At 33.5% G+C, this 27,274-nt stretch overlaps 3 protein-coding genes and 1 long non-coding RNA gene across 6 annotated transcripts; 3 read left to right on the forward strand and 1 right to left on the reverse strand.

Moving 5' to 3' along the window:
• Positions 1–1,544: 1,544 nt before the first annotated feature.
• On the forward strand, positions 1,545–6,583 carry LOC25488289 (serine carboxypeptidase-like 45). The gene is made up of 12 exons (XM_013608356.3): positions 1,545–1,803; positions 1,907–2,071; positions 2,169–2,276; positions 2,729–2,824; positions 2,914–3,006; positions 3,102–3,172; positions 3,731–3,925; positions 4,011–4,091; positions 4,188–4,312; positions 5,890–5,982; positions 6,068–6,185; positions 6,264–6,583. Exons 1-12 carry the CDS (start codon positions 1,701–1,703, stop codon positions 6,408–6,410), a joined length of 1,395 nt encoding a protein of 464 aa, XP_013463810.1. The 5' UTR covers positions 1,545–1,700; the 3' UTR covers positions 6,411–6,583.
• A 690-nt stretch (positions 6,584–7,273) lies between these two features.
• Positions 7,274–9,626, forward strand: LOC112419081 (uncharacterized). The gene is made up of 7 exons (XR_003009128.2): positions 7,274–7,369; positions 7,614–7,679; positions 7,877–7,948; positions 8,188–8,222; positions 8,454–8,482; positions 8,683–8,929; positions 9,048–9,626. It is a non-coding gene; the product is annotated as an uncharacterized lncRNA (long non-coding RNA).
• Positions 9,627–14,834: 5,208 nt separating this feature from the next.
• Positions 14,835–19,527, forward strand: LOC25488288 (ATPase 8, plasma membrane-type). 2 transcript variants are annotated; one of them, XM_013608355.3, is made up of 13 exons: positions 14,835–15,151; positions 15,243–15,380; positions 15,460–15,774; positions 16,047–16,373; positions 16,469–16,588; positions 16,693–16,815; positions 16,946–17,050; positions 17,153–17,462; positions 17,694–18,208; positions 18,302–18,475; positions 18,584–18,766; positions 18,859–19,028; positions 19,100–19,527. In XM_013608355.3, exons 1-12 carry the CDS (start codon positions 15,083–15,085, stop codon positions 18,988–18,990), a joined length of 2,511 nt encoding a protein of 836 aa, XP_013463809.2. In that variant the 5' UTR covers positions 14,835–15,082; the 3' UTR covers positions 18,991–19,028; positions 19,100–19,527. The 2 variants fall into 2 exon arrangements, with proteins under 2 accessions (XP_013463809.2, XP_024631878.2); XM_024776110.2 differs by lacking the exon at positions 19,100–19,527 and having other exon boundaries at positions 18,584–18,734; positions 18,859–19,021.
• A 792-nt stretch (positions 19,528–20,319) lies between these two features.
• On the reverse strand, positions 20,320–26,809 carry LOC25488287 (putative thiamine biosynthesis oxidoreductase ThiO). 2 transcript variants are annotated; one of them, XM_013608354.3, is made up of 9 exons: positions 26,621–26,809; positions 26,490–26,547; positions 26,301–26,409; positions 26,123–26,231; positions 25,991–26,042; positions 25,762–25,908; positions 25,570–25,681; positions 21,080–21,206; positions 20,320–20,869 (listed from the first exon to the last, which is right to left on the reverse strand). In XM_013608354.3, exons 1-9 carry the CDS (start codon positions 26,707–26,709, stop codon positions 20,410–20,412), a joined length of 1,263 nt encoding a protein of 420 aa, XP_013463808.1. In that variant the 5' UTR covers positions 26,710–26,809; the 3' UTR covers positions 20,320–20,409. The 2 variants fall into 2 exon arrangements, with proteins under 2 accessions (XP_013463808.1, XP_024631382.1); XM_024775614.2 differs by having other exon boundaries at positions 21,080–21,212.
• Positions 26,810–27,274: the final 465 nt, after the last annotated feature.

Consider the following 27,274-nt stretch of genomic DNA (forward strand, 5'->3'; position numbering starts at 1 on the left):
GTGAAGATTGGAGAGAAATTGAGAATTTAGAAGGTTTTTTTTGGAAATGGGAGGTTCTGGTTCTGCGTTCTGGTTATGTTCAGTTTTCCTCGGCAGTTAACTGCCGCCGGTTTCCTAAAAACTTCGGCAGCAAACTACCGAAGGGCATTTGAGTAATTTACTCGTGTGGCACAACCAAACTATATGTGGGAACATCAATTCTCCCCCTCTTTACATACTTTTATTATATTACAGGTTGTCCCAATAATTTTAAATACTATGAATATGTCCCATTGTTTTACCTTTACGGTTCTGATTCATTAAAAACAAATATTAAAATCAATTTATTTATTTGGAAAAACGATTCAAAGCCTTTCTTTCACACCTCAAACGTTGAATCCAAAATCAATGTTTCCTTCCCAAAATCTAAAATCATGGCTCAAACCCTCTCTTATGTACCTCTGTGGCGCCTCAAAATCATTATCTTCTCCCTCTCATGCGCAACCATCATCTCCCTCTCAGATAAAAAAAACCACCCTATTGTATCTAAAACAAACAGGTTGAAGAAACCCATAAGATCTAAGCCAAACTCAAGAGAGAATGGAGTTGCGATTTGCAACTAAGCCGGAGACGCAATGAGAACGACCACAATCGTCATCGAAATAATGGTTCTCAGAAATCATGAATCCTCCAACTACAACCACCACCACCACCACCGTAAAGATAACACCTTTCTCCCTTGAGACGCCGATACGCAAGACCAACCTCAAACAATATTGTCAAAAGTCAAACTCCCTGTCGTTGATTCAATTGTCGACAGAAAATAAGTTTTACCGAATTTTGTTGCCGTCGCTGCGGTAATCTTTTCTGGGCTGAACACCGTTACTCCGATCTCCGTGATTAAAAAGAGTTTTCTAATTTCATGTTAAGAAGAGTCTTCTGGTTGCGGATTCCATTAAAATTAAGAATGTGTTGAATAATAATCTTGATTAAATGAATATTTGTTATAAAAGAAGCATATAATGATTTGAACAAAATAAAAACCATTCTGAAAAAACGATGAAGTATGTACAGATAACACCATTTCCCTGTGTATTAATCCTATTTTTATTTTTTTTCATAACCACTTGTTCTTAAAACATTTATTTTAATCTGTCGAAAAAAAAAATCTTTTACTACTTGTTTTTATCGGATTTAAATTTTTTTGGTATATAGATTTATCAGACTTTTATTTTACATTCAAAAATAAAAATTTGTATTCAATAAATTTTTGTAAACTATTTTTCCGATTACTTTTACATTTTTTTAGTATTCAATATTTATATTATTTTTATGTAATTCCTTTTTCATAAATGCTTCATTGCTCCACACCATATTTGCAAATAGCAACAATTGAGCATCAAACTCACTAAGCAAGTACCCATTCTTCAATCTTGGCCATTAAATTATTTAATATTATATTAATGGTTAAAAACACATTTGTGTATCATACACAAAATGATTCACTTGTGTATTCTAAATGCCACCTTGAACTATACTTACTTATTCTCTTCTTTAGTTCTTTCATTAACATAAACTTTCTCTTTCTCACACTGACAATGACACACACTACTTGAACTCTTCTCTTCTCTATAAAAATAAAACGCCACTCTTCTTCCTCTTCAAGAACCCACCCATAACTTAATTTCTTGACTTTCTGTGGAAACAACTTGTTTCTTCAAATGGGTTGTTCGGTTTTACTTTCCGCAGTACTAGTATTACTCCTCTCTAGTTCAATATTTGTCTTCTTCCGTGGAAACGCTAATCACCTAACAACTGTTGAAGGTATTTAATTCTTTCTTTCTGCATTCATTCATTTTCCTCATAAACTGTTTTTTTCTTACTTTCTTTCTGTTCTAATTCATTTATTTCTTTCTGTTAATTTCAGAGGCTGACAAGGTAACTTTACCTGATCAGCCAAGAGTGGTGGATTTTGAGCAGTACGGAAATTATATAACTGTGGACGAAAACCATCAAAGGAAACTATTTTACTATTTTGTTGAATCTACGACTGATCCGGCGTCGAAACCATTGGTACTATGGTTGAATGGAGGTAACTTCTGTTCTGTTCCACTATTATGCAAATGCAAATGAAAATGAAAATGACAATAATATATTCTGACATATTTTTCTTTTTATTTAATTTGAAGGGCCTGGTTGCTCTTCAATCGGCCAAGGAGCCTTCACAGAGCATGGTCCTTTTAAACCCACTGCAATGGGTCTCGGTCTTGTGGAGAACCCTTACAGCTGGAATAGAGGTGAGGAATTCTCTTGTATTTCTTTCTGTTCTTGAATGTACTGCACCAAATACTTATATTAATAGTTAAATGAGTTATTTTAAAAAAAAAAATTACTTTCTATCATTTATAATTATAATAATGAAATCTTATTGACTAAAAACATCAACAAAATAAAATTTAATTTTTCGAAATTTTTATTACTCATAATAGAGAATATCGATTATTTTTACGATGAAATGTAAAAATTTAGTATGATTCTTATAAACAATGAAATTATATTTTCTACAAAAATAAACGTGGACAAATAGCTATTTCTTACAAAAAAATAATCCTTAATTTATAGAATTTAAGAAACAAGAGTACTGGTACACCTCAATTAGCGAGTGTACCGTAGAAATTCCCTTTTTTATATCTTTTTTTGCTTATACTCAATTTTTTTATTTTTTTTTTTAATTTTTAACTTTTTGTAGTGGCGAACATGCTCTACCTTGATTCTCCTACGGGTGTTGGTTTTTCCTATTCAGCCAACTCATCTGATTACTATCTTGTGAATGATGAGATGACAGGTTATTTTTCTTTTTCTACTTATTTTTCTTCAATCAATTGTTTTGTATCTCATAATTCTAATTCCCTTCTATCTATATATATAATACAGCAAGGGACAATATGATGTTTCTTCTAGGCTGGTTCTCTAAATTCCCTAAGTACCAAAATAGTGAGTTTTTTATCACCGGAGAAAGTTATGCTGGTAGGTAGTATATCTTTGTTAAATAAGTTATTTGTATTTTTGTTTATTTTGGAGGGTATATCACAGTTGATTAATGTTGCCATATTTGCTTTCAGGTCACTATGCTCCTCAATTGGCCCAGCTAATCCTTCAAACCCAACCCAACATTAAGTTGAAGGGAATTATGGTCAGTATACACATGATTGTTTTTTAATTATTATACACTAAAAAATGAGTGTTTTATAGTAGAATTTTTATAGTTACACCCTTTATTTCAAAAATAGTTACACACTTGTTTTTTTTTTAATTAGAAAACTAGTTACACCAAATTAATTCATCATCATATCTAGAATCACAACCTCAAAATAATTCACCAAATTCTTTTCAAAGATTGTCTTTTGAAGAGGGGGTGGGTGGGTGGGGGGTGATGGTTTGGGATACACGTTGATGATGTTGATTCTGAAATTGATGATATTTGGGATATAATTGGGGATGTTGTGTATGGTTCGGTTCATAGTTTAGGGTTTTTGATGAGTTGGTGGGGAATGATGTTTGAGATAAGAGGAACCCAAATTAAATTTATGTAGAGAGAAAGAGAAGGAGATGTGGGTGTGGGGGTACGGGTGTGTTTTGAAACATTAGTCATTTTGTTATGTTTAAAATGCGTCTTTTGGTGTAACTAGATAAAACCAGGAAAAATTCTTTATAATATTGATAATGTTGATTCCTGTGTTTACACTTGCAGATTGGAAATCCTCTCTTGGATTTTGACACAGATTTCAACTCTAGAGCTGAATATCTGTGGTCTCATGGCCTAATAAGTGACTCTACCTACTCCAGATTTACAAAAGCCTGCAATTTTGCGACCTACAAACGGCAGAAAAGAATCGGTAACATCAGTACCATCTGCTCTGATGTGTATCATGAAGTCGTAACATCTGTTAGTAGATACATAATATTTCTAAATTTCTTCCTTTGAAATTAGAAGCTCAAACTCTAACATAAGCTTTATCCTTCATGAACAGACTAGTAGGTTCATTGATACCTTTGATGTAACCTCCGATGTGTGTCTAGATTTCCTACAGGCGCACAGGCTGCTTCATCCGGTATACACACTTGACGCGTTCTATTATTTTTTTTATTCTTTCTTTCTTTTTCTGCTCATATACATTCTTATGCGCTTGCCTTAATCTCTGATTTAGCATTCTGGAGAGAAGATGGACGTTTGCCTGGAAGACCACACTGCAAAATATTTGAATAGGCAGGATGTCCAGAAAGCTCTTCACAGCCGTGTTGTAGGGATGCCATATTGGTCAACCTGCACTTCGTACGTTTACTTTTCATTCTTTTTCTGTTACAAAAGGGGTGGAATTTAGAAGAACTAGATATAAGCCTGCGCGTTGCGTGGATACCTTAAGTATATTTAGCATGCAAAGAAAGTTTAAAGAAATGACTAATTATGCAGAGTAAAGTTGTTCATAACATGAAATTGTAGACAAGAATGATAAATATAGGTTTAAATTGATTAAAAAGCATTGAAGTAAACAAAATAGTGAGGTTAAAAAACCTTTAAATCACTCAGAAAGCAAGTGTTTTTGCATGTCATGTCCTGCAATATGAGAAAGGTGCACTCATATTTGTGAGGTTCAGCATCCAATCTGTATGACCTGTAAATAAAATGCATTATCATGCCAACAATAATATATATAATATTCTAAAAATATGCATTCTAGAATATTGGAAGTATGAAATGGGTTTGAATGAGGTGTCAGAAATGAAATTAGTTCTTTAACCCATCATATTTCCCCTCATTCGGGAGTCTCATGTCCTAAGGAAAAGGAATCAATATAGATTTTCAATAAATTTAGGAACAATGAAAAATGTCTCAAGCTTAAGGTTAGTGATTACCATCAGCAGGAAAGATCAATGTGCACTGATTTATGTGGTTGTCGCCATCTTCGGATTCAATGATGAGGAGACGGATTAGACAAAAACGCTTGTGGGATGAGCAGTTTAGTTACGGAAAATGATACTATACGATAGAGGGTTACAAATAAATAAAAAACTATACGCATAGTTGTCGATGGTTAGGTAACTGAAAAGGGAAATTGATTGTAAGAATGTGTGATTTGTGAAGCAATTAGTGTAAGTCATTCGGGAAAAAATCATTTTACGTAATAAAATAAAAAAGAAATTGTTTTACAAATCCACATTGTTTCTATTTGTTTAGTACGAATTTGTTTTACCTTTTCTTAGAGGATTGTTTTACAAATTCCTATTGTTTCTAGCAGCTTGGCAAATGAAAAGATGAATAAGAATGTCCATTTGTCAAGTTGAACAACAATATATATGGCAATAGAATAATAGATAGATTGTGATGGATAAATATAAACAAATCATATTGTATGAAATTTATCAGTAATTTCTAGATAGAAAACTGATAAAGAGTAATAAGTAGCTAAACATATCAAACAAAATGAAATAAAATGTATGCACATATAAATGAGAAAGTCAAGTGGTTTAGTGTGAGGATTAGAGATAGATGCCATAAGAAGATGAATGAAACAATGGTTAGAATGATAAATTGTTTTGGAGACTGCCGCATCAAATTTTGTGCGAAGTGGCAAAATTTAGATGATATGGCAAAAGATGTATGAGGTGGTGGTGTATGATTTTGAGGGTCTGAATTAATAGATATATAGATAGATATAGATACTGTGGTTCAATTTATTTCTAGATATTTTTTATTCTCTGGTCCAATTTGAAGGATATGAAATGTAGTAACAAATTTTGTTTGTTCCATCTCAATAAAACAGTAATTTCATTCTACCTATTCCATCCATTTAGTTCATTTTGTCTAGTTTTGTATTTAATCCTAATACCAATATTTATCTTCTGTTACAGTGTTATGCTATATGATTTTCAGAACCTTGAGAATCCTACCCTCTCTTTGCTAGGGACACTTGTTAAGGCAGGTGTAAGGGTTCTAGCATATAGGTAAAAAAAATTATATTTATTTTAATTTTCCTGCAAATTCTTTCTTATTTAATTACTTCTTGACATTTGCTATTTTACCTTGCAGCGGTGATCAAGATTCTTTCATTCCACTAACTGGGACTAGAACTTTAGTGAAAGGATTGGCTAAGGATCTGGGATTGAACACAACTGAGGTCTACAGAGTTTGGTTTGACGGTAAACAGGTAAATATTTGGAATACATTTAGTGGCTAACATTCCTACCTTTAAAAATTAAAACTAACTTATCTTTGATTTGTTTAGGTGGCAGGATGGACGGAGGTTTATGGTGGGTTTTTATCGTTTGCAACAATAAGGGGAGCAGCTCATGCTGCTCCATTTTCTCAGCCTGAGCGATTACTGGTACTGTTCAAGTCATTTGTGGAAGGAAAATCTCCTCCAACTTCTTGACTGTATAGTTAGTTTAGTTAGCTTAACACTAGCTAGTTAGTAATTTTGTTAGTCTGTTAGTCTAGTAACCATGGTTATTTCAGCACTTCACTGAGTATTAATGCTTGTAACTTGACTCTCTTATCAATTTGAGAAAAGTTCATTTTCCAATTATACAGTAGAATGTTTGTGAATTGTTGGTGTAGTTCATTGAACTGAACACCTAAATTTAAAAGCTGGACCTATTTTTGCGATTCTGTCTATGTATCTATACTTCTTACAAAGCAAAAATGTCGATTTTTTCTGTTCCTTCTACTGCTGGTGAAATCTGCTTCTTCCCCACGTTTGGCAGAATTTTCCTTTGAATATGTGTGTTCTGATGCTATCTAGGTGCTACTTCTGCCTATTTTGTTGTTTTTTTGTGGGACAATATCGGCGGATTACGGTTCCATATACTGCATTGCGTGTTGCAGAGATTTGTTTGATGCCAAATAGCTAATTTTTACAATATTTTATCATTTTGGTATACTTTTAGTCTAGAGTGCTAGAGTCTCAAATTGCAACTCATCACGTTGCAACCTTCTTCCAACCGTCTTGTAATTCTTCTCATGCCCGCCGCTTTCTTCTCCCTTTCACTCAATGGTCCCTCCGCTGCCTCCAACATCTACTCCTGAGCTTGAGAAGATTCACTGACCTAGCTGAAGAAATTTGTTGCCATGGGTAGAGTGGAGGGATAGCTATAAATACGTGTTTGGGGGACGGAGGGAGTTTAGCTCCGCTTCTCATTTCCTTCATTCACCACAAAGTTTCAGTTTCAGATCAGTGTAGGGGTTTATTTCCTCTCAAAGGTAATCGTTTATGTCAATTTCTTCAGACTTTTTTGTTTCGCGTGAATTTTCCACTATGTTCTGATTAACCTTACTTTTGTCACAGATCTTTGAATGGAGTGTAACCGTAATTGGACCACCAGATACTCTTTAGTAAGCTCTAAATTTATATCAATAAATGAATACCCTTTTTTAATTTTGCATAAACTAATATGATTTTCAATTGTTATTTTGGTTTTTAGCTAATATGATCATGATTTATTTGATTATCTGTGATGGGGTTTTGGATTTCATTCTAAAGATTGTTATTTTAACTATACTTATTGGTGGGTCTTCAAAGTTTGCTTGAATTGTTAGTTTTTGGGTTGATGATAATTGTGACGAACTTCTGATATAGTGCCGGGCCGCGCATCGTGTCATGGTGGAGAAGAACATTTGGAATGTTTGAGGCGGAGAAGCCAGGGTAAAAAGCTTTTCTTTCCCTTCTCTATTCTAACATTTGTAACTTTGAGACGTGAAATTAGTTTCGAAATATATAATCATTTGAAGGGAAAATGCTTTTTTGGCTGCAAACTGTTGAGTAATGTAGATTGATTACTATTGCATTTTGTTAACTCTTTTCTCCTAATCTGTTTATTGTTTATGGGCCCTTATATATAGGGGATGAAGATGTAGTTGCTGATTGTGGTTGGAATTGATGAGATCAAATGGAGATGAAATTATATTGGAATAGTAAGGATTGATAAGATTGTTGTCATTTTAATAATTTTTAATAGAAAGCCATGTCACGTGTGTGTAGATTTAGCAGAGCATTTTGAAAGAAAAAAAGAAAGTTTTTGCCAAATTTTATCCCTTCTTTTGTTATGATCTGATTTTTTTTTTCTTTCTGTTTTTAATTTTTTAATTTCTTCTTGGTTCTATTGTGTATAATTAATCACATGTTCTGTCTATTTGACTTTTTTTTGTTGCAGAGGAGCTTCATGTCAAACCTATTTGTCCGCATCAGGTTTGTTTTGCTTAATAAGCATTCTCTTTAGTGGTTGTTGTCGCAATTGTTTTGCTTGTGTTCAAAGCATTCTTTTGGACTTCCCCATCCTATTTTCTCTCCGTTTTCCCAATGTTTACAGTTTTGCTTTTATTCCAGTTCACAGATTACAATTTATTTCTCTCAACTTAATCATTTTTGTTTGCTTTCCCATTGCCATATGCAATATGATTGCTGTTCTCAACCATTCAGTGTCACAAAGGTTCACACATCCATCAAAGGTCTTTTCGATCCTTTATTTCTCATTTTTCATGCCTATTTCTTTGGATATATTGATTTGCTCATCTCTGCCTACGTTTTTTTTTTCCTGGGTTCAAGTGTTATTTTTGCACGTTCTCATTGAATTGAATTAGAAAGACATGAAACTATTTTTCATAGACTAATGTAGTATTGAATCTCAATTGCTTACTTTTCATTACAGTATGGAGAGCATTTTGAACCTTTTAAATAACATCTCTTGAAGTCCATTAGCTACTTCGATTTTTAGTGGGAGACTGCTTCCAAGGTTAGTCCCAGTTTCATTGTTTCTTTTGTGAAATTTTCATTTTTCTATGACTCTTTACTATGTTTAATATTTTTTTGTTTTTCGTGTTTTTGCTTCTTGTGGATGGAACTATACTTGAAGAAGCATATAAATTGAGACGAAAGTTTGCACTCACTCATCACAGGTGAACTGTTTCTATAACATCCTTTTACTTATTTTAATTTGTGATTCGTAAGAGTTATTGGCTCAAATTTGCTCTTCACTTATGACAGTTTTATTCTCATCTCTTATTTTCTTTACAGGGCATTCCAACCATGAAGGTAATCACATTTCAAACATAAACAACATAGGATCCCTTTTCTATGTTTTGCTTTAATCAAAAGTTTGTTTGATAGGACTAACTTATCAGCAAGCCTTGAAAATTTTTATCGTATTTGATCACGATTTCCAGCAAAATTATAGATTGCAATGCGATGGAGTGATTTAAAGCTTTGGTTATATTTATAGAGTAATGTCTATGTGTTTTCTTCATGGTGGAAGGATCAAAGAGTCAAATGTAGCTAAGTTTATATCAGCACTAGCTGGTGGAAACTAAGAAAAACTGATGGTTATGGCATATGCTACTTCAGCGGACACTACGACACTAACTTTAGTTGCTGTTGTTAATCAAACTGGTGGTGATGGCTAAGCCATTTGCCTAATTCAATTTTAATTTCATAGTTAGAAAACCATCGAGAGCTAAATGCCTAATTCAATTTTATAGTTGGAAAAGCAGCAAATCATTAATTTCATCGAGAGCTAAATGTAGCTAAGGTTTTTGTTATCTTTTTTTGTTAACATTAATTGAAGGACGGAAATAATGGAATCATCTTTTATGTAGATATAAAGTCCAAAAAATAGATTTAGAGATATAATTTTTTCATGATTTTTTATACATGCATGTTTATGATGTTATCATAAAACCTCCTCTCACATAAAATTAAAAAATTTCGACAAGAGACAAAATAACAAAAACCTTTACCTACAAATCAACTCAAGGATGATTTATTGCAGAGACTTCTATAATAATATGTAGAAATGATCAAATTTTCATAGTTTTTCAAAGATGCCTCAATTTAATTTGATTTTTCAACCAAAACATATAAAATCACAATTTTGTTTCGAGTAAGTATACATTCACGTGTTAAATTTTGTTCCCCACTTTTATAGGCATATTTAGGGGGTGTATTCAATTTGGATTTTAAAGGACAATTTTTGTATAAAAAGTCTTGTGGATTTTTTGTACCAAAAAAAAAAAAAAGTGTTGTGGATTTTAAAAGACTTTGAAAGATTTTAATGACTTTTAAGATTTTAAAAGATTGTTAAGATTTGTAATTGGGATTTTAAAGGATTTACATCTTAAGATTTTATAGGATTTGAAATGACTTTGTGGGATTTATAAGATTTCAAAAGACTCTTTAAATTTTAAACAATCATTAAAAAAAGCATTTAAAACACACTCTCTAGCACAATATTCTCAACACACTCTTATTTGTTAAAATGCAACTTATTTCAAAAAATAAATAAATCAATTCTACCCTAAATAAATCAATTCTACCATTGAAAAATCATCTGGTGTTTAATTACTCAACATCTTAATGAAAATCAATCATTTATATGCTTGATCTTTTTATTTTTTTGAGATGATGCTTGGTAGCATATAGAGTGTTGCAAATGAGTTTCTGCTATAACTCAAACATATATGGTGTTTATTAGCTTTTATTTAAAAGAAATTTAATTGTAGATTGCAAGGATTTCATAGCGTGACATAAATCGTGATGATAATGTTCTTCATTTATAAATAATTGGCATGCATGAGACAGTGTTATCAAAGTGTCGGAAGTTATAGTTTGAGAGTTTGTCTATCACATTTTGTTTTTTGCAGCAAGAGAAATATGCGTGGTATAGCAAAATGTGAAAATGAAATGTTAAAATGGAAGAGATGAAGATACATAAGAAACATACAGAGATACAGATACATTCGATAAAGGGGAAGGAGATAAGGTCGATGTAAAAATATAAAAGAAATAAAAAATGAGAATCCATAGAAATCTCATGATGTTGGTAAAGACTTTTTAAAGCTAAAAAATCCCTGAAAAGTTCATCAAAGTCTTGTGAAATCCTATTTCTAGACTTTGTTTTAAAGTCTAGAAAATCCTAATCGAATACCACTAAACTTTTTTAATTTAAACAAAAGTTTTGATTGAATACTACATAACTTTTTCATCATAAAAAAGTCTTTTAAAATCCTTTTAAATTTCAATTGAATACACATCGTAAGAACATTTTCCATGAAAATATGAAGTTTACATGTGTCATTATTATAGTTATTATCGGATAAAAAACATGACTCATCAAAGTTAGCATTACTTTTGAACTTGTAGTTGTGAAATTTAGTTTAAAGATGAAGAAAAATGATCTTTAAGTCCCTCGTGTTTGTTCAAAATCCTCTCAATTTATTGAACGGTATATATGTTTTAATCAACTTTTTTCATTAGAAACTATTTTCCTGTCAACTTTTTCCAAGAGTTGATAAACTTCGAGGGCCTACAAAATAACCATTAAAAGTGAATATTGTGTGCTTAGCCACTAAATTTTTTGAAAAAGTGAAATTTTACGGAACAAAAGCTCTTTTTTTTTGCTAGGCTTTGTATGATACGGGTCTTTAAAAAATGTCTAAAGAATTTTGTAATAATAAAAAAAGTAAAGAGATATTCCCTTAGAAAAAAGGAAAGAGATATATAATATTTTGTTAAACTTTATTAAATATGTTAAGGTTGATCTTGGTATATATTTTGGACATTCATATTAGCTGCACCCTTATCACACACTTATCAAAAACAAATCCAGTTCATTTTCATAACTTGATAAGCTATTTGGATAGAGTCAATATCCATTGGTAAGTGAAAATGTTTACATCAAATCGCAATCATTAAATCCAATTAATTTAATGGTTTAAATTTACTAGTCAAGAAAACTAAAAAGGTACGATGAGAATTTTAATATTGTCTCGTAAACTTAGTTCAGTTGATAAAATATAATATACACAAAATCTGAGATTCGAACCCTGGACACCACAAAAAATAGAACCCTTTACAATAAGAAATATTCTTCCTCAATCCCCATCGGCGCACAAAACTGCCATTGGCAAGAACAAGAGAAAGGAAAAAAAAAAAAAAAAGGTACCAAAACATTGCAAACCTTGGCAACTAAATATGGTTATAATATTTTATAGGACAAACAACCATTTTGATCCTTAAAAATGTAGTGCATTGTCATTTTGGTCCCTTACTCAAACAAGTATGTTAGTCATTTTCATCCTTAACATTAAATTGAGACGTTGAGTCATTCAAAATTGCTGATGTAGCAAGAGTGACCTGTCCTCCCGGCCAATTAATTTGACATAAAATTTGCATCTCTGATGAACAACCTTTTTGTTATTCTTAATCTTCCTTCTCCCCATGCCTCACGTGTCTTTCCTCTCCCAAAATCCTTCACCATTCTTTTGTTTTATCTTTGATTATTTCTCACACCTTGGAATAAAGCTATATATTGTTACACATATTTATCTATGGTAACCTCGTAAGATATACTTCATCTGTCCCAAATTCTATGTTGCTTTCTGAAGCAACTTTTATTTTGGTTACTTTGATTAAAATAACAATAAAATTATCACCTTTCTAAAATATTGAGATCCAATGAGTTGTGATAAAATATTAATATTTAAGGTAAAAGTGTGGGACCCAATATGAATTCTTTTAAAGTTCATCGTTAAAATGCAAAATAAGTGAGTTGCTTCAAAATGATGTGGCATAATAGGACCCATAAAATAACAATTGGGAGAGTTCATCGTTGGAGGTCATATTGGATCATTTGACCTTTACACTTGTCACTTCAGCAATTTTGAATGCCTCAACTTAAAGTCGAGGATGAAAATAACTAACAGATCATAGAGTGGAGAGGATTAGTTTGTATTCTTGTTTGAGTCGGAGATTGAAATGATAAAGCACTAAACTTTCAAGGACTAAAATGGTGGTTGCCCTATTTTTTTAATTAAAAGTATAATTTCTCGAATTAAAGTTAAAAGGATTATTATATATAAATTATCATAAGGAAAGATTCCTATTAAAAGTATACTATAGGATACACTCGCAAATTAAAGTGTATTAGTATAATTGTTTCTAAAATGAATAAATTAATGATAACTTTTTTTATAAAATAAACAACTATTTATCAATTTTTTTATATTTTAGAAAATATTATTTCATAAGAAAAAACATCATTTAATTTTTTATAAGAATAATACTAATTTTTTTCTATTACATTTCATCAAAAAAAATAATCAGTATTCACTACTATGAGTAATAAAGATTTAGAACAATTCAATTTTATTTTTCCGACACTTTTGATAGCTAAGATTTGGCTACAGATGCAAAATTTTTAATTAGTGAGGGAAATATCATATGCTATAAAATGTTTATATAGAAAATATATCATTGCATTCTTGTTAAAATAATTTCATATTTAATTCTAAGCAAAAAAAAAAAAAAACTAGAGATTGCAAAAATTACACAACTTTATGCTAAAAAAAATTAAGGCAATATTATAGAATTCGTTCATTAACTTAATTTCAAGTAAAACTTTCGTCCATTATCTTTTTTGTTTTGATTTAGTCCTTTATGCTTTAAAATGTCAAATATTTTTTATGGGATATTTTCAAGTAAAATTTGGGTTTTTAAGTTAGTATGATGAAGATTTGGTATTGTTTATGAGTTTGATTAGTTTTTTTATGAATTTTTTTTTATATAAAAAAAATTATGACGATGTTAACATTTTATAACATAAAAGACTAAATTATAACAAGAAAAAAATAAAATACGAAAATGTTACCTGAAATTAAGGTAAAGAACGAATTATGTAATTTTGCCAAAAATTAACATCTTTAGATTATATTTTTCTACATGTATTCATATCGTAAAGTTGTTGTATGTTTTTTTTATTTTCAACTCTATGAAATGCATATATTTTTCTAACCAAACAATTATTCAAATATTTATCTTTGATACCGTTATGCATTTGATTCGTCAAAAATAAAATTATTCAATATATTTTTGTGGGAGCATCTCTAAATTTTTAGTGGAAACAAAAACTAAGAGTTTTAAAAAGATCAGAACAATGTATATATAATTGGGGCATATAAAAATTATTTTTAGTGATTATACTTGTAAATGATAGAAAATAATTTTATTTTTTTTTCTTTAAAAAAAAAGAAAATATTTTTTTTATTTTTTTTATTTAACTATTAATTTAAATACCACATTTAACGTGTACCGTAGAAATTGTCCAGATATATATGCATATAAAAATAAAATATTAACAAATAGAATTCGTAGTTTATATATTTATTTATTATCAAAATGGTCCTTAAAGTCAGTTACTAGTTACAAAACATGCATTTTCTCCTTATTATAGAAAGAACAAGGAGATGGTTAAGATATTTCATACAACCTGTTGATTTTGAAGACACCATGCTTGTGATTTTAAGACCCCACAGAATACCGTAGAGTTTGGTAAGCCACAAAAAACAAAACAAAGACCAAGGAACATGAACTAACATACACGTTGTCAACAATTTGTAGCATTCCACGGGTAGTCACAGGTTTTCTAACTTTGTCTCAATGGGTCCAACAACATATCATCACTACTATATAATGTAAACAAACCAAAGGCTTCACTTTCTGTCTACCTTTTGTGTAGCAGATTTCATTTGTATCATCATCTATCTCTACATTTTTTTTTCTGTTCACTTTCTTCTTCGTACTCTCCGTTTCTCTCTACCGTCTATGGGTGGTAGAGACCTGGAGAGTGTTGAAAGTATACAGATAATTATAAATTTAAAAATTATATAAAAAGAAGATTAACTTTATAGTTTTTCTCTTTTCATCATGACTACTGATATTTCATTTGAGGATCTGAAGGACGAGAATGTGGACCTTGTAAGCCAAATAAATAGTTTTAATTAATGGATTGCGACATTACAGTTTTTGTCTGCAATATCAAATATCGCAATATTTAAAACCCTAATAGGAATAATGAATAATATACCATTTACATTTTTATAATAATGACATTGATCATATGTGTGTAGGAAAACATTCCAATTGATGAAGTCTTTCAGCAGCTAAAATGTACCAAAGAGGGTCTCTCATCCGAGGAAGGAGAGAAGAGGCTCCAAGTTTTTGGACCCAACAAGCTAGAGGAGAAATCAGAGAGCAAACTCCTCAAGTTTTTGGGTTTTATGTGGAATCCATTATCATGGGTCATGGAGGCAGCTGCAATCATGGCCATTGTATTGGCCAATGGAGGGGTATGTATGCGATTGAGATTATTTACAAATGTTTCATTTTTCTAAGTTGTTATGTGACACATATATACTCGTATGCATATATTGATAACAGGGAAAACCACCGGATTGGCAAGATTTCACTGGTATTATGGTGTTGCTTATCATTAACTCAACGATTAGTTTCATTGAGGAAAACAATGCTGGAAATGCTGCAGCTGCTTTGATGGCCGGTCTTGCCCCAAAAACCAAGGTAACTTTTGTTATTACTTATTCATATGATCTATTAGCATTCAATAGCTAACAAGAACTAAGCAATTTTAATTTTGTAGGTGTTGAGGGATGGAAAATGGAGTGAGCAAGAGGCAGAAATTTTGGTGCCGGGAGATGTGATCAGTATCAAGTTGGGAGACATTGTCCCAGCTGATGCCCGTCTTTTGGAAGGAGATCCCTTAAAGATTGACCAGTCTGCCCTTACTGGTGAGTCCTTGCCAGTAACAAGGAACCCTGGTCAAGAGGTCTTCTCTGGTTCAACTTGCAAGCAAGGTGAAATCGAGGCTATTGTCATTGCCACTGGTGTCCACACCTTCTTTGGGAAGGCTGCACACCTTGTTGATAGCACCAACAATGTTGGTCACTTCCAAAAGGTATATACATATGATTGATATTTTTAATTAATTATTATGACTATGAAATTTACGTTGCTCATTATGTAGCACCGGGATTGTCTTGGATATGTCTTAGAAAGTGTTTTTTCTTATAAGTTAATTTAATACATTAATTTTTAAAAAGTAATTTTTTCTTCCTATATATTTGACCCCCTCGTAAATTTATTGCTGACTTCGACTCAAGGTGTTTGTGTATGTGTCGGTGCTTTATAGAATGTTCATATCATCCGAATTTGATTGCTTTGAATTAGGTGTTGACATCCATTGGTAACTTCTGTATCTGCTCAATTGCTGTGGGAATGGTGATTGAAATCATTGTGATGTATCCCATCCAAAATAGAGCTTACAGAGATGGTATTGACAACTTGTTGGTTCTTCTCATTGGAGGTATCCCAATTGCTATGCCAACTGTCTTGTCTGTGACCATGGCTATTGGATCTCACCGCCTTTCTCAGCAAGGAGCTATCACCAAGAGGATGACAGCCATCGAAGAAATGGCAGGAATGGATGTTCTATGCAGTGACAAGACTGGAACTCTCACTCTTAACAAGCTTACTGTGGACAAGAACTTGATTGAGGTTTGTGAATCACATAAAAGATTCATAAGTGTTACGTTACAATATCAACGAATAAGAGCGTAAACTTGCAATTCAATAATTGTTTATGACTGCAGGTCTTCCCTACTGATATGAACAAGGACAGTGTTGTTCTATATGCAGCAAGAGCTTCACGAGTCGAAAACCAGGATGCCATTGATGCATCAATTGTGAATATGTTGAGCGATCCCAAGGAGGTATTTATTATAATTTACATTCTTGTATGAAATATTATTTGTATCCTTGTAAAGTATGCAAAATGGCTTAACATTCGAACTGGGCTATTACTATGACATGTTAGGCAAGAGCAGGAATCACTGAGGTGCATTTCTTGCCCTTTAATCCTGTGGACAAGCGCACAGCTATTACCTTTATTGACGGAAATGGCAACTGGCACAGAAGCAGCAAAGGTGCTCCTGAACAAGTAAGCCAATAGATTATATGCCTTGATATAACATTCAAAATTTACAATGAAATATTCATTCCTTGAAAATTTATAATGACATACAATACACATCATTTAAGATATTCAACTGCTTATTTATACGTATCAGATTATTGAACTCTGTGGACTTAAGGGAGAGACTTTGAAAAGGGCACACAAAACCATCGATGAGTATGCTGAGCGCGGTCTGCGTTCCTTGGCTGTTGGTTTCCAGGTAATTAAAGGGTCTAAATACAAGTGGCCATGTTTATATTTCTAAAAAGAATAATAAATATTTTTTCTAACAAATGCACATGATTACTTTCTATTTTGGCAGACTGTTTCAGAAAAGACCAAGGAGAGTGCAGGAGAACCATGGGTGTTCTTGGGTCTCTTACCCCTCTTTGACCCGCCTAGACATGACAGTGCTGAGACTATTCGTCGCGCTCTTGACCTCGGTGTCAATGTTAAGATGATCACTGGCGATCAACTTGCCATTGGAAAAGAAACTGGTCGCAGACTTGGAATGGGAACCAACATGTACCCTTCATCCTCCCTTCTTGGCCAATCCAATGATGCAGCCATTGCATCAATTCCAATTGATGAACTTATTGAGAAGGCTGATGGATTTGCTGGAGTCTTCCCTGGTAATTTCATTAGTCTAAACTCATACTTAACACAAAAAAGTAGACAGTTTTAAATTATGATAATTTATATTGTGTAAAATCGGATTCAAATGAGACGGATGCTGCCTCAATTATGATAAAAAATAAGGTCGCAGAGAAATTATGAGAATTATGTCAGAGCCTAAATCAAAGTCGCAGACCTTTTTAAAAATACATATATGCTTACAAAAACCTTTGACATGTGGCATGCAGAGCACAAGTACGAGATTGTGAAGAGGTTGCAGGATAGGAAGCACATATGTGGTATGACCGGAGATGGTGTAAACGATGCACCAGCATTGAAGAAGGCAGACATTGGTATTGCTGTTGCTGATGCAACTGATGCCGCAAGGAGTGCCTCAGACATTGTCTTGACTGAGCCGGGTTTGAGTGTGATTGTGAGTGCTGTGTTGACAAGTAGGGCCATCTTCCAGAGGATGAAGAACTACACAATCTATGCTGTTTCCATCACAATCCGTATTGTTCTTGGGTTCATGCTTGTTGCTCTAATTTGGAAGTTTGATTTCTCCCCTTTCATGGTTTTGATCATCGCCATTTTGAATGATGGAACCATCATGACCATCTCCAAGGACAGGGTGAAGCCATCTCCTGTTCCCGATTCATGGAAGCTCAAAGAAATCTTCGCAACAGGAGTTGTTCTTGGAACATATATGGCCATCATGACTGCAGTTTTCTTCCATTTTATTCACGACACCGATTTCTTCTCAGTAAGTAGCTCAGACCAACCATAAATATTTCACTATAAAGGAAACAAAACTACCATCATAGAATGTAACTGATTAACATCTTTTTATATTCAGGAAATCTTCGATGTCCACTCAATTGCAGACAGTGAGGAACAGCTTAACTCAGCTCTCTACCTCCAAGTGAGTATCATTAGTCAGGCACTTATCTTTGTGACCAGGTCAAGAAGCTGGTCATTCGTCGAGCGCCCTGGTTTGATGCTTCTTGGAGCCTTCATTGCTGCACAATTGGTTAGTCACCATTTCTTTCCATCAAATATTTCCATTTTTTCTTAACCAGAGAGAGTTTCCTTTCATCAAATTTGGTTTTGACTTGGAATTCAAATGCTTTCAACCTAGGTGGCAACTGCCATTGCTGTGTATGCACACTGGGACTTTGCTAGAATCAATGGAATTGGGTGGAGATGGGCTGGAGTTATCTGGATCTACAGCATTATTACATACATTCCTCTTGACATTCTCAAGTTTCTCATCCGCATGGGACTCACAGGTAGTGCATGGGACAACATGCTCCAAAACAAGGTTTTGAACAATTATCAACTTTTTTTATTTTATTTATATGTTTGTAGCCTTTGTTGTATTAATCACCATATATTGTCGTTGTGGTGTTGCAGACTGCATTCACAACAAAGAAAGACTACGGTAAAGGAGAGAGGGAGGCTCAATGGGCCGTGGCTCAACGTACAATGCACGGCCTTGACACTCAAGACGCCCACAAGAACAACCACCACCATGAGCTCTCTTAAATTGCTGAACAGGCTAAGAGACGTGCTGAGGCAGCTAGGTCAGTATTAGACTAACAATAAAATTTGGTGAAGTTGAATCAAACACACTAATGTTTATTGAACTTTGCAGGTTGAGAGAGCTACACACACTGAAGGGACACGTTGAATCAGTTGTCAAGTTGAAGGGTCTTGACATTGATACCATGCAACAACACTACACAGTCTAAAAATATTTAAAGATGGAAGAAAAGAGTCTACTCATATTTGTAAAAAAACAGCTAAGTAACTAACTTAGGCTGCTCACGAAGATGTGGTCAGATACAAAGCTTTAAAGAGAAGATGAATACATATAGCTTATCTCGGACTTATATTAATGTCATCTTTTTTTATTGTCCTACATTCTTTTGTTCTTCCGAAATTGAAGTGAAAATATGAGAGATGGTTTACAAATATGCAATTTATGTTTCACAGAACTTATCCCAATCCCTTTTACGAGTATATAACTTTGACGCATGGAACAGGAATGATTCTGTTTTGTAAATAATATAGATATAGATATAGATATAGATGGCTTTTGCGGAAGCAAAAGGAAATAAAGTAAACCAAATTGTAAGGTTTTCAAATACTATTTTTAAGCTTAATAAAGAGATGAAACTTATATGTAGTTTTCTATGTGCTATTTTTACAGTTCTTTTGATCACAATTCAATACAGCGATGATTCAGCTTAACAAAGTGACAAAACATGGATATATATATATTCTTTTTGGGTTTTAACGTGCCACTCATTAATTAAATTAGTGATTTTGTGTATTTTAACAGAGAGCAATACAGAAACATAAGAGAAATACTTCCATAAACATGGTTCACACAATTAGTTAGCTGCACCAAACTAATTGCACAAGATTAAAACCAATGCCTAATATTTTTCAAAAAAAATGTTTCACCTAACTTTTTTATCTACATAACAAACTCTCGGCTAACTCAAGTTCCATTCTTAGTTGAAACAAGACAAACCAAAAAAATCATCAGAACCTATTCTACATATTGCTTTATTGAATATTATATTTCAACCAAAGATTAATCCTTGTTAAATAATGCTGATCTTAACCAAAAAGTAGATTCACTTAACTAGTTTCTAAATGCTGATCGACCCTCAACAATCTCTCCTAAGAACAAACTACTGCATTATTTCCCAACAAGACTATTCCTCCTGCTAATGGTTACTTCAATTTTTCACTGTTATAAAAGCATAAAAGTTCAATATTTGACTAGTGATATTGCATGACAAGGCTCAAATTCCATTTGAATTTGAATAAACTTGCAAACATCTGTTCTTTTCACACAAAAAATAATGCAAAATGGAACCTTAATTTAAAGGCACCTAGGAGTACACAATTTCCATATTCAATGATATGTATTTGAGTATTGACAATTGAATGCTAAAATTTGGGCTTAATGTTTTTCCAAGAAGTCAACTCAGATGGAATTACTTCTTCATTACAGGAAAGTACAGCATGTGCCATCAAACTACCTAGCCAACCATGATATAACAATCCTCTTGAACCTAGTCCTCCAAATAACCAATACTTACAACTATGGTTTCTGCCGATGAAATCGTTAATACAACCCAGAAGTGGAAGCGATCCATGTGGCGTGAGTGGAGGCATTGCCCTCAAACCAGCTTTTGCTCCGGTGAAAACCCAATCCTTTATTCCGGGATAAATGGCCGATGCCTTTGGCAGGAGCTGATGAAGAGCTTTTGAAGCTTCATCAGTAGAAACATTTGACGATGAATTTATAGATTTCCACTCCCAAGTTGACCCAACATTTAGACTACGGGAGCCCTGAACAGAAATCCATGCATCTGATAATATGGAAGGTCCATGCTCAGGATAACACCTGAAATACAATCCAAGATAATTCTAAAATGAAATATGACTTTGGTGCAATCTCAAGCATAGTGTCTTAAATGAATGTCCCTTCAATGAAAACAATACTCTTGAAGTAATACGGCCTAATAGTTATAGTTGTTTCATGAAACACCAATTAAGCCAAACTAGAGATTTTTCAGATTGAAAGCATTTGTCAGACTGAAACATTAAACTTTACCTTGTATTGTCAGGCGGTTCCAGGTGAACAATTACACCCCTGCATGTTCTCAAAGGAAGCCTCCCAGAAATCTCAGGAAGCATATTCACTTTGGCACCAAGGCATACGATGACTGCATCATATTCCCCTGAGACTTGAAGGATATTTAATTAGTCTGAAGAAATGTAATGCTCTGCAAAAATGTCTGCTCATGACTATAAGAAAAAGCTATTGTAAAAAAAGTAAAGAAAAAATATTTCAGTCACTAGTATGAAAAATGATAGGCCCGTAATATACAATATAGGAGAGGAACAAGTAACGGTCTTAGTTTCCTTTATAGTTTGGTTGTATTTTCCGCCACAGAGGTATCTCACCTCTGATCAGATTTCTTTTTCCACAACAATACACATACAAGTTTCCCTTATTTGTTCGAGTCCTATCAGAAAACGTTGAGTCACAAGAGCCTTCATTTTCCCAATATGAATACTTGAATCAAAAAAATATTCTCACTGACATGCTTAAAGAAACTGAATCGGAAAAGGAATTTCTTTATTAACTGAATGTACTGATCTCTAGATATTTGATAGACCCCTATTCTAATCTCACTAATTGCCAACTCTTCGTTAGAATCCCTATTCTTATTTTTAGGCATCATGCCTTATTTCTTCAAACTAATTATCTCAACAACTAATTAACCACCAAACAATAACTAACAAAGCAAGGTTTATCTTATTCCTCTATTGCTTCTTTTTAGAAAAACTTACCCTATTCCAATGTTTTTGTTCTGGAGTTGCATGATTGTATCCTTTGCCTTTGTTATCTAAGTCATATCAATTAGCCCCGCTAATGCCCACTGTCTCCTTACTAGATGCTACCAATGCCCTCTCCACACACAAGCCCAAGTGTGGTGGTTTAGTTGATGGGAGCAGATCATTCTGTTAGACATCTAGTTAAGGAATTGTAGGAGAAGGGGCAGGGATGACCAAAACTGACTTATGCTTATCTGTGCAGCTTTTTATTATATGCCGACAGTTATGTGTTCAGTTTTTAATATGTGAGCTTTATGCATTGTAATAAATAAAGAAGTTGTGGCAAATGGAGGGTCATTGGGTTATTTCGATAAAGGATTGGTAGGAAGAGACCAAGCTAACCTTGGAAGGGAGAGACCCAAGACTCTCGATGTGAACCCATTGTAATTACTATTAACTAGATGCTAACCAGCGCGTTGCGCGGGTAGTCTTTAAAAATTTAAAACAATGTGATTTATTTTTTTGGTCAACTAACCTAGTGGCTAGACTCACACACTATAAGTGTAGAGAAGTAGAGAATTCGGGGGTTCGAACACCAACCATTGCATATCAATGTCCATGAAGCTACCAACCGAGCAACAAATGGGTTGGGTCCACAATTATGAAAAGAGCAGCAAAATATGAGATGGACTCAAAATGTAAAAGCTCTGGTTGTGCACTTGTGCATCAATTGGGTTGCTGCTTCTTACTTTGTGGCTACGATAGCGATATTCATGCCTAAGCTCAGATTTAAAAGCTTTGTTTGAGTCACAAACCGTGGAGAAACTTGGCATAATTTTAAGAGGGACCAAAATTAACATTGATACAACCATTGCACCAATGTGATAACGAAGAAACTATAGGCCAATTGCTAGATGCAGAGATTGTGGAGCCAAAAGAGAAAAATACACAAGTTTCAAAGAAAAAAGTTTCTATAATCTAAAGAGTATATATTATTCGTATCATGCTAACAATTTGTCATCCACTGAAAGCAATGCTAGGTTTATGAATTATATAACTTCATTCAATTTGATATTACTCTCAAACTTTAATAGCTCCAACATAAAAGATAATTTAACATACACATTTACTGCTAAAGCCATAGGAATCTAAATTAATGACCAATGAGGACCATACCTGAATTGTAAATTTGTAATATTCATTGAATTTAGTAACGGGTATTTAACTAAGACAAAAAAGTACTTCTGCTGCTGCAAAGACAAACAGAGTGTCCAGATAAACTTCATAGGAATAAAGAAACACAGCTTCCATATAACTTCATCGTGACTAAAGAATACTATAAATGACATAAATTATTTTACTATTTCTGACTTAGATGCCTCCCGGATTGATGGATCCTAAGTTTTTAAACTCCACTTCTAACTGCGCAATTATAAATGTGGTATTATTCAATTATGGAAGACAGAAAATATTCATCAGAGGCAAGGAATGGATGCCAAATACGGAGTTCAACGATCAAAGACTTAAAAGTATCCAACTTGCACAATGAACTGAGTGACGATGTGAGTCGCGATAGCGGATGCAAGAACACAGTGGAGAGGAGATGCGAGGACATATGATGAATGTGCAAAAACTAAGAGGTACTGGTCATGTGACAGTGGCTTGGGACCTCTCAACAGTAACAAAGATTACAGAACATACCTTTCTCATGATGTATCATTAGATCCACGAGGAAGAAGTCGAACTCCGGCCACATGAGCAACGGGTCTTCCTAGGCACAGGACATACTTGAGGCATTTGTTTTCACAGCATGTGACTTGTAGATAGGGGGTATGCGGGTTCAACTTTTAAGATCAGTGGTGCTGCTTCCGGAAATGGTTTTTGTACCAGTATAAGGAGTAAAGATTTTGGTGCAGTTACCAGTTTATGAAATGATTAATGGAGTTGGTGCCATTAGCCATTTATGAAAAGTTTAATGGAGAGAGTAACACCGAAATAATTGAGGAATAGGACACGCCAAATTAGAAATGAGTTGATACAATATAAAGTATATGCATTCTGATTTCTGAGATCCTGGACAATGGAGATGGACACGTAAGAATTATGGCATATGTGGCAAAAAACTGTGGAAAGAAGAAAGGGGATGTGTCATGAGGAAAATTTGGGGGTCTGAATTAATAAATATAATAGATAGATAGATTTGTAATTCTGTACCAGTTTCTATCACATTCTGCCTGAGCGGATACCCACTCCTTAAAGGTTGTTTTCGGCGCATAAAATTTATGCAATTTCACGGTGGCAGCCACCGTGTTAGTAACACCGTCCAGCGGTTTTGGAGGAGGAAATTTTGTTAGAATGTCCAGGACCCATTGCTCCATCCTTAATGAAGGCACATGTCCCTTTGCTACTGGCATCATCCTTTCCGTCTATATAACCTTATATTTTGCATCACCACTCACAAAACACCTATCCATGCGTCTACAGCCCTCCAGGAAATTATTCGTCTCAACTTCACTCAATCTTTGTTGCCTCTGTTTTGTCTTGTCTGCTTGCCTGCTATCGGTTTCTCTTGTCATTAATGTTTTCCACTGTCTCGATCCTTCCCTAGTTTCCCGCAAAATGGTCTTGGCAATCTGTGTTCAGTGTTTAGTCTTGCTTCTTTTCATTACCATCAATTTCTGATGCTGCCTCCTCATTGTTGTTTTCTTATTTGATATTCACTCTGTCATATTTGCTTATGTTTTTCCATTCTCCTTCTGGCTCCAATATTCATAGCTATCACCATTCTTGCTCCTTTTCATAATTAGTTTTTGTACTGTGCTCCATTAAGTCTCTTCTTGAACTTCATCTTTGCTTTTCATCTCTTGTTGCCTAGAAGCGTGAATATATACTCCATGCTTTGTTTGGAAACTTACGAGCAAATCATTCTCAAAGGAGATGAGTGTAGCATTTTGGTTGATTCTCTCCAAGAAAACCACCAGAGGTGAGCTTCTCCATTCAACAGCATCTAAATCCATGATAACCACTCTTCCTCACAAATTTTAATGGCTTCAACGTACTAATCTAAACTGATCATCCACCAATAGGCGTTGCCACCTAACAAATTTTGGCATCGTTCTTGAACCCGTTTTCACTCTAAATCCCCCCACAGCTCCAAGATTGTAGCTCTATACCGGTTAATAGGAAATGGACTAGGAAAGGAGTTTTTTTATTAATTGAATGTATAGACCCCTGGATATTTGATAGACCAGGACTCTCCCAAATTTTAACTCCACTAATTTTGTACTCTCCATCAGAATCCCTATTCTTATTTATAGGCACCATACCTTATTTTGCCTAACTAAGTATAAAAGATTTACCTATCATGTGCCAAAAGAGAATTTCATAGACACTGCTCAGCCCAACAATAACCTTTTCTATGCATCAAAAAAAATGGTAAATGAAAGACTTATAATTGAATGAGGTAAGTTAAGATGTCATTATGAGGAATGATGGACACTAGCAACTAAGGAAAAAGAATATTGTAATGATTCCACATTTGATATATCCCAAAACACTGGCACAACTATTGGAAAGTTGCATATTTGAGCTTTCTATATTTGTTGATTACTCATTCTTTGTACAATTAAATTTTCTTGCATAAGAATATCAAATTCAAATTGTTGCATCCGCTCAATTTGAAGGAAACTTTAAAAGCAGTTAGCATATTTACAGTCAGAGTAACAAAATGAATAAAGGAACAAGCACTAGAAATCATAATACCTTCAAACTCAGAAAGTCCATGGATAGATTTCTTGTGTAATATAAGCTGTTTCTCCCCAGAGTAAAGACTGGATGATTCTTTCACCAAATTTTCACATGCCAGGAAAAGTGCCTAATAATATTAAAATGAATGAAAGTCCGCGGTAAGAACGAACTTAAACAAGAGAAAAATAAAAAATTAGTGATGGAAACCTCAAGGTAGTGTCGAGGATTGATATTTAGAGCTTGAGGCATAAAGAAAGCTGTGTCAAATGGTAAACATAGACCAGGTAAAAGAGTTTGAGCGGCTTGATTATTAAGTGTTTGTACTCTGCAGCAAGGAAGTGAAGTCTTGGCATTCTAAGAATCACATAGATGCAAATAAGCAGTAAGAAACTGAATTGTAATAGTATAAGCAATACTTGTGAAATAAGAAAATTACATGATTCAATTTGGTCATATTCTTGATATCCATTGCCGGTCGTAAGATGCCCCTGAAGTCAGGTGAACATGGGCAGTGATGAGCAACTAAGATTGGAATGAATGTGAAGAATCAAAAAAAAAAAAAAAAAACCTTTTATGAGGAAGAAAAGGTTTGATGTGATGTTGAGTAGCTTGTTGAGCAATTGTGAAAAGGTTTATGGTCTCTTCCCAACACTGAGCACCCTCCCATAGAGGCTTAACTATATATAATAATGTAATAAAATAAGAAGAATAGAATAATGAATGTTATTTGAAGATGAGAAATGTACCTTTTGGGGAATAAGGATGAAGAAGACCTCCAGAAATTCCAGAAGCACCACCACCAATACCAAATTCATCATATAAATGAATATTTAGGTTCAACTCCTTAGGACTTTGCTGCAATTCAATGCAAGGATATGTTAGGTAGGGTGAATTGAAACAAATAACAAATTGAATTGAATGAAGAATATACGTACATTGAGCAAATGCCAAACGACGGAAAGTCCAGCGAAACCAGCGCCAAGAACGGCGAACCTGGAGTGGTGAATAGATACAGATACAGTAGTAATGAAATGAGTAAAGGAAGAAGAAGAAGAAGTTACCTTACCTGAGAGGATATTGGTGAGTTAGAGAAGAATGAGGAGCATAGGGCAAAATTGTAGGGTTAGGGTGCGAACGACATGCAATAATATTCATCTTCTCTTCTCTATGTCCAATTTAATAATCATTTAAAATTAGAACAAGATGAAATTAAAGTTGAACTGGATATGGTGTTCATTCATTTTTTAGGAAGAGGGAACTACTATGAATGAGAGAGAAAATAACATGAGAATTGAGAAAGGAACGTGTGACAGTGACTGGCACGTGACTAATTTACCTATGTTTTAATCTCAACCATGCGTTTTAATCTAATGACTACTATTTATTTCTGTCAAACCATTTATATTTATAGTTTTGTTACAACTTTTTTACGTGTTTTATTCATACTTTAATATGTTTAATTATTAGTTTCAAAATAATTAAGGGTAAAGAATTCATATTTAATTTATGTTTTGTTAAAAAATTCTAATTTTTTTGGAGTGATTTTTACAATATTCCATACATTTCTGCATAATTTCATTAAAAAATACAGAAGTTTATTTAAAAATAGGGATCAAAAGTAGTGATTGAAAATTTTATAGGGACTAAAACTTGAAGGAAAATTTTAGAGAGACTAAAATGAAAAGTTTGGTATATTTATAAAGACCAAAAACATATTTAA

This window comes from Medicago truncatula, chromosome 2 (genome assembly GCF_003473485.1).
Source record: "Medicago truncatula cultivar Jemalong A17 chromosome 2, MtrunA17r5.0-ANR, whole genome shotgun sequence".
Classification (NCBI taxonomy): domain Eukaryota; kingdom Viridiplantae; phylum Streptophyta; class Magnoliopsida; order Fabales; family Fabaceae; genus Medicago; species Medicago truncatula.

Coding starts and splice junctions, on each gene's coding strand:
- LOC25488287 (XM_024775614.2), bottom strand. CDS start 26,709: ATGAATATTATTGCATGTCGTTCGCACCCTAACCCTACAATTTTGCCC. Junction 26,548..26,620: donor ACTCACCAATATCCTCTCAG/GTAAGGTAACTT, acceptor TCACCACTCCAG/GTTCGCCGTTCTTGGCGCTG. Junction 26,043..26,122: donor CCTTTTCTTCCTCATAAAAG/GTTTTTTTTTTT, acceptor ACCTGACTTCAG/GGGCATCTTACGACCGGCAA.
- LOC25488289 (XM_013608356.3), top strand. CDS start 1,701: ATGGGTTGTTCGGTTTTACTTTCCGCAGTACTAGTATTACTCCTCTCT. Junction 1,804..1,906: donor TCACCTAACAACTGTTGAAG/GTATTTAATTCT, acceptor TGTTAATTTCAG/AGGCTGACAAGGTAACTTTA. Junction 2,277..2,728: donor CCCTTACAGCTGGAATAGAG/GTGAGGAATTCT, acceptor AACTTTTTGTAG/TGGCGAACATGCTCTACCTT.
- LOC25488288 (XM_013608355.3), top strand. CDS start 15,083: ATGTGGAATCCATTATCATGGGTCATGGAGGCAGCTGCAATCATGGCC. Junction 16,589..16,692: donor TGTTGAGCGATCCCAAGGAG/GTATTTATTATA, acceptor ATGACATGTTAG/GCAAGAGCAGGAATCACTGA. Junction 16,816..16,945: donor GCAAAGGTGCTCCTGAACAA/GTAAGCCAATAG, acceptor TATACGTATCAG/ATTATTGAACTCTGTGGACT.